The sequence below is a fragment of the Pelobates fuscus genome, chromosome 6 (assembly GCF_036172605.1).
Source record: "Pelobates fuscus isolate aPelFus1 chromosome 6, aPelFus1.pri, whole genome shotgun sequence".
Taxonomy (NCBI): Eukaryota; Metazoa; Chordata; class Amphibia; order Anura; family Pelobatidae; genus Pelobates; species Pelobates fuscus.
The window spans coordinates 212,019,303-212,032,724 of NC_086322.1; the positions used below are offsets into that span (position 1 = coordinate 212,019,303).

General features: G+C 39.7%; 1 protein-coding gene across 1 annotated transcript in view; it reads left to right on the forward strand.

Moving 5' to 3' along the window:
• Positions 1-13,422, forward strand: part of DNAH6 (dynein axonemal heavy chain 6) — a 257,043-nt gene that overhangs the window by 145,576 nt on the left and 98,045 nt on the right. The window contains exons 50-53 of the mRNA XM_063458711.1: positions 5,247-5,414; positions 7,070-7,305; positions 8,411-8,672; positions 9,529-9,652. Of these exons, the coding sequence (XP_063314781.1) occupies positions 5,247-5,414; positions 7,070-7,305; positions 8,411-8,672; positions 9,529-9,652 (790 nt within the window). The remainder of the gene's footprint in view (positions 1-5,246; positions 5,415-7,069; positions 7,306-8,410; positions 8,673-9,528; positions 9,653-13,422) is intronic.

The window sequence follows — 13,422 nt, forward strand, 5'->3', positions numbered from 1 at the left end:
CTAAACTGGTTCATGGATTGCAGGATAAAACTTACCAGGAAAGGTTAAAGGATCTTAACATGTATAGCTTGAAGGAAAGACGAGACAGGGGGGATATGATAGAAACATTTAAATACATAAAGGGAATCAACACAGTAAAGGAGGAGACTATATTTAAAAGAAGAAAAACTACCACAACAAGAGGACATAGTCTTAAATTAGAGGGACAAAGGTTTAAAAATAATATCAGGAAGTATTACTTTACTGAGAGGGTAGTGGATGCATGGAATAGCCTTCCAGCTGAAGTGGTAGAGGTTAACACTAGTGATGTACCGAACTGTTCGCTGGCGAATAGTTTCTGGCGAACATAGCGTGTTCGCGTTCGGCGTGCCGGGCGAACACATGCGCGGTTCGATCCGCCCCCTATTCGTCATCATTGAGTAAACTTTGACCCTGTGCCTCACGGTCAGCAGACACATTCCAGCAAATTAGCAGCAGACCCTCCCTTCCAGACCCTCCCACCTCCTGTACAGCATCCATTTTAGATTCATTCTGAAGCTGCATTCTTAGATAGAGGAGGGAAAGTGTAGCTGCTGCTCATTTGATAGGGAAATTGATAGCTAGGCTAGGGTATTCAGTGTCCACTACAGTCCTGAAGGACTCATCTGATCTGATCAGGGGTACTTAGCCGCAATCACTCTGGAACTGTTTTCGGCTAGGTGATCTTGCGGTTCCCAGTCATATTGGTCCGTTGTTTTGACCCCCTTGCCGACCCACCAAGAGAGCGCTTTTTGAAGGGAAGGTGCCAGAGACTGTAAGGAACAAACGCTTCCTGAGAGCCAGGATGAGCACCCCGTAGTTCATCTGCAAGAGCTCCTAAAATTTGACCAGCAAAAGCACTAATCGCCCTGGAACTATTTTGGGCATAGGACCATGTGTGCGGCTGGTCAGGTGGTGTTTCCCCTGTATTGCTTGGATCTGAGTGCTATTTAGACAAATTGGGCACTCAGATCAGGGCTATTTGGGGATGTAGGACTTGTGAAAACTCCTATCTGCTTTTTATGTATTTTGGGGTGTTTTATTATTGTACCTCGTGTGTCTGGGAGGTAATTAAGGCAATCTCAATTATCTCCCAGACACAGAGACTCCTGGGCATGGTTATTGTATGTATGAATGGAGCCCCTCTGCTGGGCAGTCGTGTGTATAAGCAGGCAACTTGGCCTGAATAAATCAATTCCTTTTCATCCTTCACTCAGTCTTGACTAGTGTTTGGGTGGACCAGCTATAGTCTCTGCAAGAGAGCTTAATCACATGAGGCTGTACCCAGGACCCTGTTCCAGGGTGGGAAGTGACAGAGAGACCCTAGCCAAGCTGTGGCGACTAGGGGCTGAAGCACTACAGGTGTCCCGGTGGAGAGCTAGGAAGAAAGCTTGAGAGAGGTACCCAGCCTGGGTATCAGGCTCCTGTAATCCAGCTCAGGGAGAGTCTCCTTGCAGCATCCACTCCATACACAATGAGCCAATCTGGATCGATGATCTGTGGTCCAATCCAGTGCCATTATGAATTCCACCATGATGCTTCTCATATGGAATCAATGAGAAGCATGCCGCTCTCAGACTGTCACTGTCTGTTCATTTCAAGCAATAGTATGTACTATTACTCTTACAGTAGCCTAAACCAATCTAGTAAAGCAAAACCTTCATGTACAGTCCTGAGGAGGATGTGCTGATGGGTGCAGAGTGGAAACCTTGGGATTAGAAACAATTTTGAAAGTATAACCGCTGACAATAAGACAGTCAGTTTTGTACTTCTGCCCCCATAACAACTCCATAGAGAAGCAGTTTTTAGTAGGAGTGGTGTCTGACTATCTGACAGCCACTAGAGGTGTGTTCTCGGACAAATGTAAGCATTGTCATTTCTCAAAAATTGCATTGTTCACGTAAACGGACAGGATCTCAGCATCAGAGCCACTACATTAAGATGTAGTGGTTTTTGTGCTTAGATTGTACCTTGAAGCAAACAAAATCTGAAATGTAAAATTTAGACTACCTTAGCCAAGCTTTTTTCTTTTCCCACATCAGCTTATTTTGCTCTGGCTTTGCAGTTTTGATGTAGTGCACTAAAATTCAGAGTTTAGTGAATAACCCTGAAAGGGTTAGAATGATTATGATAAAAAAAAAATAGATTATAGAGTCTTGTTGATTGCTGTGCAGCCATGCAATATTTGTTTTACGGAAGCAAAGACTTTTAAAAGGCACCTTTTGTAACCCTACAAAGAGCCAGTTACTATGCTGATTGACATTTTTCACACAAAGATTAGCCATACTGAAGGGAATCTTCAGGACAACTTGATGAAATAGATTCAAGAAACTGACCATTTTTGCTTTTAGTGATAACATTATGTTAATGTATAATTTTCAGCATATCTACTCCTTGAGCTGTCAATATATAGTGTTAAGTGTTCTGTACTCACTTATACCTAATTATTATGAATGTGCAAGAATAACAAAACGTGTTGAAAAAAAAAGAAATAGGCATAATCTTAGAAATGATTATTCAAGGAATTTCAAGTATAAATCAATAATCATTACATATGAAAAATGTGTATTGGAATCAACATGATTCCATCTTTTACTTCTATGCCAGTCTTCCCATCATCCCCTCACATTACACCACTCTACCCGTCCTCCCCTCCCACTACAGCACACTCTTCATTGTCACCTCTCAGTTTGCACTTTCCAGATTCTCCCCTCGTATATGTCACATTTCCCATTCTCCTCTTCCACTACCCCACTCTGCTCATCCTTCCTTCCCACTCCACCACTCTCCCCATCTTCTATCTTTCTACCTTATTTATTTATTTTTTTTTTTTTTTTTTGCAGTGCATATATGTATAACAAGCATGCAGGTGGTACCCCGACGACATTCCACGTGCTTATTTCAGAACATTTATAACAGGGGTATATGTTAACAGTGCACAATTTTATGTATTTATATATAGGTTGAAGATTATCATGTTGGAGCTTTTTTTCAAACATATTATTCTAGTACAAGCATGTACATTGCAAACTTCCTGTCACATCTATGTGTGAGAAGGTGTATATAGATTTATAGTTGCTAGTGTGTTCACATGCAGGTAGTACAACAGCCATCTAGTGAGTTTTAACTATGCTTAGGATGCCACATTAGAGTGTGTTAGCTAGCACTTATAATATTATTGATCACTCAGCAAAGGGTAGGGATATAACAGGTTAATGGTCGTTACTGTATGCTGAATCAGCAGTCAGGGAGCAGTTTGTGCGTTAGGAGGCATATTCGGGGAAGTCCAGCGATATGCCTGACATACTCCAGTGTCACAGCCACTCTCATCCGATCCCCTCTGGGCTTGCACTGTAGCCTCCGGGAGCCGCCTTCCCCTGTGGTGTCAAAGACATACATGCGTGTAGAAGTCAGGCATCTGGCATTTGGTGATAGAGGTTTGCATATTGGGGGGGTCGTTGCTTCCCTGATGGGCAGGTCGCTTCAGCACCCGTCCGGAGTCGTGGTCGCTTATAGCAGAGGTGAATGTTGGTGTGGGAGCTGGCTTTTCGTCGCCGCTTGTGCCGCCGGTCCCGCCGTTGGCGCCTCTTAGGGGAGCCGCCGGTAGCAACCATTCTGCGTCTGCTCTTAGGGCTGGAGGTCTCTGGGGGTATACTTGCAGGAGTGGTCTGCATAGTTGAAGCGGTGTGCAGCTTTCTCTCTGTTATCTTCGTCGAGTTTGGACAGAGAGTGATTAGCTGGATCTCCGCTGGCCCCTATAACTGCCGATTAGCACGTGGTATCCGCCATATTGTAGTCGGTGATCCTTGGGTCGTACAGTCTTTGGGGCAAACAGTAAGTATGCTGTTGGTGCCGGGATATCCCTCACCGGCGGGGGGGGGGGGGGAGAGGGAGGCTCGTGGGTGGTCCTCTGCAGCTTTAGTGTCCGTTTCTAGGGAGTCTCGGGCTGGGTGATCGGCCGCCTCACCCTCGCCTTTGCCTCTACCCAGGTTGCAGGACTGAGCGTCTATCGTCGCAGTAGGCCCCAGCGATATGTCTCGAGTTCCCGGTGTCTTAGAGTCACACTTTCGGTCTCGTTGCAATCACCTTTGCCTCCTCTACATGGGTGGTGCAATTTAACGGAGTTTGTAGCTTGATAGCCAGGTTATTTTGGCATAAATTGTAGATTCAGACGGGAGCTCGTGCTGCACACGTCTGATCAGCTCCACAGCCAGGCTCCGCCCCTTATCTTTCTACCTTATAACTCATTCCTTATTATGCCCCTTGTTTTTTCCAATCTGTTTCTCTTCCCCTCACCCTCCATGTTTCCCAGTTTATATATATATATATATATGTATATATATATATATATATATATATATATAGTATGCTTATCCTCCCTTTCATCTATGTGTATCTCCTATATATTTCCTGTCCACTTTGCCATATAGACTCCACCTGTTATGGTAGTAAAACTCTTGTCTTTGTCTTCTACACTAAGGCTGGCAAGTGGTCGGTCACCAGCTTTGTCATTCTAAAGGTTGGTAAAGCATCTTGTTAGTTGAACTTCTACAATATCTGGGGATCTACAATTCGCCCAGCTCTGCTCTACATGATGTTGTCTTTTCATTCTTTAAACTCTATCCATAATGGCAGTCTGCCTGTTTGCTCCCCTGTCCCATTGTAGGTTTGTCTTACCTGTCTTTATTTTTTTTCCAATCCTTATTTAAAGGTATCATGCAAATTCAGAATAAATCAGAAACTCTGGAAATTAAAGAAAGAATCAATAAACAGATTGATCACAAATGATCTCCCCTGATAGAGTAGCTCCGACTCAGGATTTCGCAAGGAGGGGCAACAATTACCACAATATATATGATCACATGCCCCAATACACAGTCTAAATACACCTCTGGCTTCTACATGTTTCAGTATTGTGACTTCACTCGATAACGCTTGTGAGCTAGAGCTTTTAATATGAGTAATTTTAAAATTGTAATTAATTTAGTTTTTAGTGATCTATAAACAACCAAAGTTTCTAAATAAAACATTTCATCTAAGCAAGTTAACTGGAAATAGAATGTCAACAGTCTGAGTCAATGGTTTTATGTTCTATATATGTTTTCATATATACATATATAAATATTATGTTTTATATTTATTTATATTTTTATTAAATATTTGGAAAACATGTAGGCTGATAGGCAACAGTAGAAATTGAGCCTGATTTAATTGTCTCTTTGTTCTAGGCACGTGACCGTGTGAAGAATGGACTTACCAAACTCTCTGAGACTAACGTAATTGTTGACAAGATGAAGATAGAGTTGTCGGCTTTAGAGCCAGTCCTCAAACAGAAATCAGTTGATGTGGATGCTTTAATGGAAAAATTGTCAGTAGACCAGGAAAATGCTGACCAAGTATGTATCACTCCGCATCACTCGTCATGATATTATTGTCTTGCATCTACCCTTTCGTTTTAAACTACAAGCACCATAACCGTTACATATTTTTGTTATTTGGGTATTAGGAAACTGGCCCTGCAAAATATCCTTTTAAATCTGCCACTTTTGTTTCTTCTGCCTGGCTAGAACTAATGGTTTGTGTGTGAGCACTTGCACATCATATCTTCTGTAAGTCTAGGAGGCTGATTTGCATGATGAGAGCAGGAATGTATATGCTCCTTACTTGCTAAAACATGGATGGCTAAATGGGGTGATGTTTCCACCTATAATTTCAAAGCGAAAGAGGTTGAGTATTGGTGACATATATTTAATAGGAATTAAGGAAAACTGCAAGGATTAAAATAGTCATTTTGCAGATACAACTTTCTAGCAGTATAACCACTACTTTAAACTGTAATGGTTATGTTGAGTGTCCCTTTAAGGAAGATTGCCATATCCTAAAAATAGCCTCAGTAGGGGGCAGATATCAGAGATGGAACAGATTTTCTATTTAATTTTCAATAGTCTCTCTAGATTTATCAGAAAAGGATAGTTTGGGTTTATTCTTGTTACTCTTTCATTTAAAGTAATAGCAGTTGGAGAATTATTTCATACTAGTTTTGACATTTCTCAGTTTTGATGGAAGATTCGGATTACTGAGCCAATCATTTAATTTTATGGCAGTGCTTTATGTTGTCTGTACAAGATAAAATCCGCTCAGTTTGTCAAAAAACAAGGAAAAATTCTGTCACCTAAATAGAAACCTGACAATGAGATTTGTAGAACTGCTCTTAATGCTGCACAATATATGTTCAATAACAATAAATTAAAGGATACAGTAATATATCTACAGCAGTTTCTCATTCTAATAGCTTTCGTGAGTAAATACTCTTTCTGGAAGCTTAAATATTGTGGTTTAGAGAATGTTTGTGATTGTTTATTTATTTATGCATTTTATCAGAAAGAATACATTGAGTCTGATTTTTGAGTGTGTCCTGTGTTTTAGTGTTTGCCACTTTAGATCTTTTAAAATATCTCAACGATGGCTGAAACACATTGCAGGAGTGAATATCATACTGATGGGTATGAAAGTCACACTGTCATAGCGGCATAATGAATTATAAGGATTGCTGAATTACAATGCATTTGAAAGAAATGCTGCATTCCAATAGTCAAGTATTTTGTATAACATTTTCTGCACTGCTAGTTGCTTTACTATAACCATTAAAAAAATGAACTATTTGCTCCTAAACCAAACATCACTATTAAGAATCACTTTAAATGATGATTCATCACTATGATGTCCAAATGGATAGAATCACAGTGGTACATGCCTTTTTGTAGGCCACCTGTTAAGTCCAACCACTCTAACTACTGGTAATATACAGTATAGTTTTTCTCTGCATGTTGGCAATCCTAGGTTTCATTTTTATGCTAGGAGACTGATAGAAACCGCAGAAGAGGTATTGTTTGACACATAACAGCATACTAGCATGGTAACCATCACTATAGTGGGCTGTATTAGTTAACATACCTAGAGTGACCATTTAAAATAGTATCAGACTATTATTTACATATTTAGGTTTTGTTTTGCAGTTTTACAGTAACATACAACTTTTCTTCTTGACCAGGTGCGCCGCATTGTTAAAGAAGATGAGGCAATTGCTAAAGTAAAAGCAGAGGAGACACAGGCAATTGCTGATGATGCTCAACGAGATCTTGATGAGGCTATGCCAGCTCTTGATGCAGCCAATAAGGCTCTGGACTCTCTGGACAAAGCTGACATTTCAGAAATTCGAGTGTTCACTAAACCCCCCGACCTTGTAATGACAGTCATGGAAGCAATAAGCATCTTACTGAATGCAAAGTGAGAACTCAACATACTTTTTTTAACTTAACATTTTTTCCTAAACATCTCTATTTCATAGCTTTGTGTTGTAGAAAACTGTATTTATTTTCCTTGCTTAGGTAAACTAAAGGGACAGTCTAGACAATTTTATCCTTTCTGTAAGTGCAATATAAAGTTGCACTTTGCAACTTTATATTGCACTTACAGAACTAATGTTTTTATCCTCACATTGGTACACTATGTTTGTATTTCTCCAAAAGGCTACATAATTTAAAGAAACCCATATGAGCCTGCAATCAAGTTATATTTTGTTAGTGCAATAATACCACCAGCGTTCCATAGAGTCTACAGTTCTATACTATTATAAGTATTTTTTCCCTATATTGCACCCTGGAAAGCTGTGTTTTTAGGACTGCTTTTGGAATCACTGTTCCAGATATATAATCCAGTTATTTGAATAGTTTATGTTCTGATTTATTTCAATTCTGGGTTTGTGTTATAGGAATGCAATAGAAAATTTTGTCATAATATTGAAAATTAAGTGATGCCATCAGTCCCGAGTGTATTTAACAAAGAACTTAGCAGGGTCTGCGCTATCTATATAGTCTGCTGAATACATGACAATTTTATTTTATAAATGAGAATTTAGTTTAATAATTGCCAAATCTGGGACTGCCAATTCTTGATTAAAAAAAGACTAGAATGTGGATTATATATATTTGTATATGTTACTTATGAGAATTGTGGTGAGATAAAAAAGTAACTTCAGATTATTCTGAAATGTACTATTGTACATTATGTACATATCTTAAATATTGTATTTCTACAATTATCCTCGAATGCCATGCAAAGATGCACTGTTTTAAAATATATATTGGACATCCAACAATGAACAGTGCAGCTTCAGCCATCTGTGCTTATTTGCATGTGAAGCATGGTATTCTGGGTAAAATTGTTTTAAGTTTTGCCTTGGGATATGTATATTATACACAACAGTAAATTTAATTTCTTAATTTCATAGAAGGCTAAATTTGGCTACAGTCTGTCTGTAGGAATAGCATATGTGCTTATATAGTAGAACAAACAAGAACATATTTCAAAATAATCATGCTTCACTTTTCAGGCCTGACTGGTCATCAGCAAAACAACTACTTGGAGATTCAAATTTCCTCAAACGGCTTTTAGAATATGACAAAGAAAATATAAAGCCTCAGATATTGATGAAACTACAGAAATACATAGCAAATCCAGAATTTGTGCCAGAGAAGGTTGAGAAGGTCTCTAAGGCATGTCGTTCCATGTGTATGTGGGTGCGAGCCATGGACTTGTATTCAAGAGTGGTAAAAGATGTGGAACCAAAAAAAAAAAAACTTGCAGCAGCACAGGTACTACTTTTGGGTTTCAATACATAAGAAACATTGCATATGTCAAGATATTAAGTAAAACCTCAGTGCTTAGATGTCCAACTCTTAGACTTCCAAACATAAATGCAACTGTGTTTTACCTGACAAAATCTCAAATAAACTTCAAACATTGCTTTGATTCAGTATATTAACAAGGAAGAGTTGCTTCCCAGCAAGAACGAATGATGTGCCTTTTTATGGATTTGTAGAAGAAAAAGAATAAAGAATTGCTGTAAGCACCCTAACCACTTCCAGCCATTGTAGTGGTTGGAGGGCAAAGATGTGTTGAGTACTATCTGATATGTTCAAGTGGTTAGACAAAAGAATGTGCTTAAACCTCACTTGCGGGTGACTTAGCTTGGTTGAAAATTCACTTCTGAATTTTTTAATTGGCACGTGAGGGTATTTTAGTTCCTGAGAGCTCTCTTATTGTCTAACATCTCAAAAATGGTTTGAGTGAATGACTAGGAGAGAGCATTCAGAGCTCCATAACCGCTACAATGAGCTGCAGTTGTTATGTTGCTAAAAGTGTCCTCTTAAGTGAATACTCTTGTAGATATGTTACTATTTGCAGTTTTGCAAGTTTAGTGATGTCCCATATCCTGTTGTGTTTTTCTTCATGTTTGTTTTAGCACCTTTCATTGAATGTTGATATTTTTTTTATAACGCAAAACACCTTTTGAATGCAACTTAGATACCCCTTATGTAAATGGATGTTCACTATAGACATACTGTTCTTTATACTTTATATGGCAATCAAGGTTATTTTCGCCTTGTAACAGGAATCCTGGCCTTTATGAAATGCAATTGACATTTACTGTTTGTTTTTTGTCTGCAGGCTGAACTAGATGCCACGATGGCTACACTTCAACAAAAGCAAAAAAAGCTAAAGGACGTAGAGGAACAAATTAGAGAGCTGCAAGATCAATACGACACGAGCCTTGGAGAAAAAGAAAGCCTAGGTAACAATACTCACATTTCTTAAAAACAAGGTCTTAATTTTTGAATGTGTCAAAAAGGACTTTATTTTTCAATCCAAAAAAGTTATTTTTGGAAATATTGATTTATGCTATCTGGTAGGGTTGCTTTAATGTTACTTTCTCACATTCCTTCAGAAGATGTATTGAAAAACAATATTTTCAAATTTAAGGAGTCATTACAGGGATCTGGCTGCTAGTAGCTCAGATCATTTAGCTCAAAAATCTTTTTTGCCCAGAATCAGGGCACAGTGCTTGCAGCCTCACAGCACCATAACCACTACAAAGACTTGTACTCAGTACTTAGACTGATGCTTAAAGTTAATCAAATAAGATACAGAGTAGTTCACTCAGAAGCCAATATTATTTTAAAAGGTACAACAAATGTCTTGAAATTTCTTTCTGATTACATACTATTTTCTCTCTGGTCTTTTCTGCATAGAGCAAAACTATCATTTTATTAATTATATCAATTGGAATATTAGATTATATTTGTTGTATAACCTTTGTGTGTATTTTGTATACATATTAGTAAATTCCTGTTCTCAGCGTTTGGCTAGTGGCCACAGTGCAGCACTGACACTCAGTGTCTCCATGCTCGACATGGAGACCTTGAACTTTCCCCATAGAGATGAATTGATTCAATGCATCTCTATGAAGAGATGCTGATTGGCCAAGGCGGTGTTTGGTTCCGACCCCACACCACCTTCTTGGCTGAGATTATCAGAGTTAAAGATCTCAGCCAATCTAATGCTTTTCTATGGGAAGTGGATTAAGTGCTGGAAATAATGTGAGTTTTTACTATTTTTAAGGTGGGCATAGGAGGGTTGAGGGGCAAAATAGTGGTTTTAACACATTTGTGTTCCTGACCCTATAGTGTTCCTTTAATTTAAGCTGTCCTTCCTTGGCATCACTGTTTCATTTAAACCATAATTCTTCTGTTTCTGCTGACTTCATCTGCCAGGAGCCATCGTAACTATTGTTCCATCTTGTACTGCTGCACATGTGGGAGTACAAAATGGGATATATGGAGCATCCCACAAGATAATCCCACATATATGCAGTAAGGGGCCACATTGTACAAGATGATACCTGTTGCCAAGGATGACTGATGGCAAATGGCAGTGGAATCTTCTTTTTTGACAAAGTTTGACAATGATTGGCAGTTGCTTGAGATAAAGTCCCTATTTTGTCTCATCTGTCTTATATCTTTATACAAAGTTCAAAAGTGACAAAGCTTCTTTAAGTCAATTTATCAGAACCGTACTAGTAATTAAAAGCTAGTGTGAGTTCATGAATCCAGAAATCATGAGCAAGCTCAGGACATCTCAAAAAGGCACTCTGGGCCAGTTTCAGTTCTTGAGCATGGTCTTCTTAGATAGTGATTCTGACCAAGATAACTAAACTTAGCTGCCCTCATAAAGCTTAGCAAGGATATATATACTAAAAGTAGTTTGTATGTATATATTTCTATAATAAATTCAGAGAAGGGTTTGAGGTATCAATTATTTTATTTTTTTATGAATGAATCAATTTCAGTGATATTACATACAATGAATGATTAGGGTATGGAGATTTGTTTGATTGGGTACAAAATATGACAACTTTTGAATGAGTTCCATCTGCCGCCTTGCAAAGTTGGACACTTTTAATGGCACTGTTAATAAAAATAGTTAGCGCTCGAACTTCTGCAGATATTCTCCTCAAGCTGCTCATGGGTATGCAGTTTGTTCACATACACCCATTCCTTCAGACATCGCCACAGGAAGTAATCGGGAGCTGAAAGGTTAGGGCGAACGTGCCGGCCAAGTGATCTGGGAATTTCTTGAAATTATCTTCCCGATAAACAGTTGTCTCGGTCAGGGCCGGTGCAAGGATTTTTGCCGCCCTAGGCAAAACATTTTTTGCCGCCCCCCCATATGTCCAGCCCAACATGTGACATCATAATGCCCCGCCCATATGCTCTGCCATATGGGCCAACGCCAGTCTTCACAAAGTCTTATCTGAAAAGACAGTGTGTTTACATTAAAAAGCCTACAGGCACAGGCTATAGACACCAGAACCACTACATTATGCTGTAGTGCTTCTGGTGACTATAGTATCCATTTAATGTGAGGTAAATTAGAGATTAGTGCCACTAATAATATATTGGATTGCCTACTTACCACCAGATGAGGACAAGAGGCTGATGATGGGCTCAGTCTGGCTCCACAGGTCTGGTGTAGAAGAGGCTCTCTGGAGACTGTTTTTAACAGTGCTCACAACAATTAACGAACAGGAAGCAGCTCCATTTTTTAGGGCCCCTTACACAGCTCAAGGTCTGGGCCCCCAGGGGGCATACGCCTACAATGCCCACCCATAAATACACCTACATGGCCCATCCATGAGTTGGGGATGTTTTATGTGTGCAATTTGTGTAAGGGATGTGGTGTGTTTATAGGGGATGTAGTGTGTGTTTGCGTGTAAGGAATGCATTGTATGTTTCTGTGTGTGTGTGTAAGGGGTGCAAGGTTTGTTTCTGTGTATGTAATTGAATGCAGTGTGTGTCTGTAAGGGGTGCATTAATTATGTAAGAGAACGTAAGGGATGAATTGTGTGTTTCGGGTGTGTCTGTGTGTGAGTAGGAATGCATTGTATGTTTCTGTGTGTGTGGGGGGGGATGCATTGTGTATGTGTGTAGTGTAAAAGAGAGGGTTTGTGGGGTAGGATAGGGACTGAGATGGGAACAGCTTTCTTTTTAAAAAAAAAATTCATAGTGCTCTCCCCTCAATTATTGATTTCCCCTTCCCTTCTGTCCCTCCGTGTTCTCCCCTTCTGTCACTTAGTGCTCTCCCTTGGCCCCCTGTCCCTCTGCAGTCCCCCTTGGTGGTCTTCTCACTCCCCCCTCCCCCCTTAGTGGTCCTCCCTCTCCCAAACCCCTTAGTGGTCCTCCCTCTCCCAAACCCCTTAGTAGACCTTCCCCTACTCCCCCCACCCCCTTAGTGGTAATCACCCTCCTCCCCTCTCCTTAGTAGTCCTCCCTCCTTACCCCCCTTTGTGTCATGCCTTAATTATGATATCCTCTTACTTCCTGGTTCCACGGAGCTTAACCACACCTCTTTATGACACGGTCTCCCTATTTAATCTGACCGCACCAGCTGATCGACGCTGGATTAATGAACTACGTTCCGTACTCACGAACCGGCTGCAACATCGTTGTGAAAGCCTCTGTTACCAGACCGGACTGGAAGACTTCAAGTTCCCTTCGCCTTTCCTCATCCACGACTAAAGCTGAACTCTCACCATTCAGGATAAACCGCCTCTGAGGAGATCTCGGGAACCAGTGTTCTATGTGCCGGAAGCTAAGTAAAACCTCTGTGATAAGCGTTGCATCTCAAAGCTGTTATTTCCTGTCTCCAAAGTCCTTCATTAAAACAAACCCGTTACAGCTAACTTCAACTCATACTTGTCTCAGTTAGCTGCATCTGTCTTACTTCAGTTTAAGTCTATGGAACAGCTATTGTAACTTCTTATCACCTAATTAATTAATACTACTAAAGGACTCTTTCTGATTCAGTTATCGTTTACTACTTAAAGCTACAGTGCCTATAATTGTGGACTTCAGTTATCGTTTACTACTTAAAGCTACAGTGCCTATAATTGTGGACTTCAGTTATCGTTTATTACTTAAAGCTACAGTACCTGTAAATTGGAATTAAAGTCAATACCTTTTACTTTTTATAATAAATATTCAAACTATAAGAAATCTGCAGTTG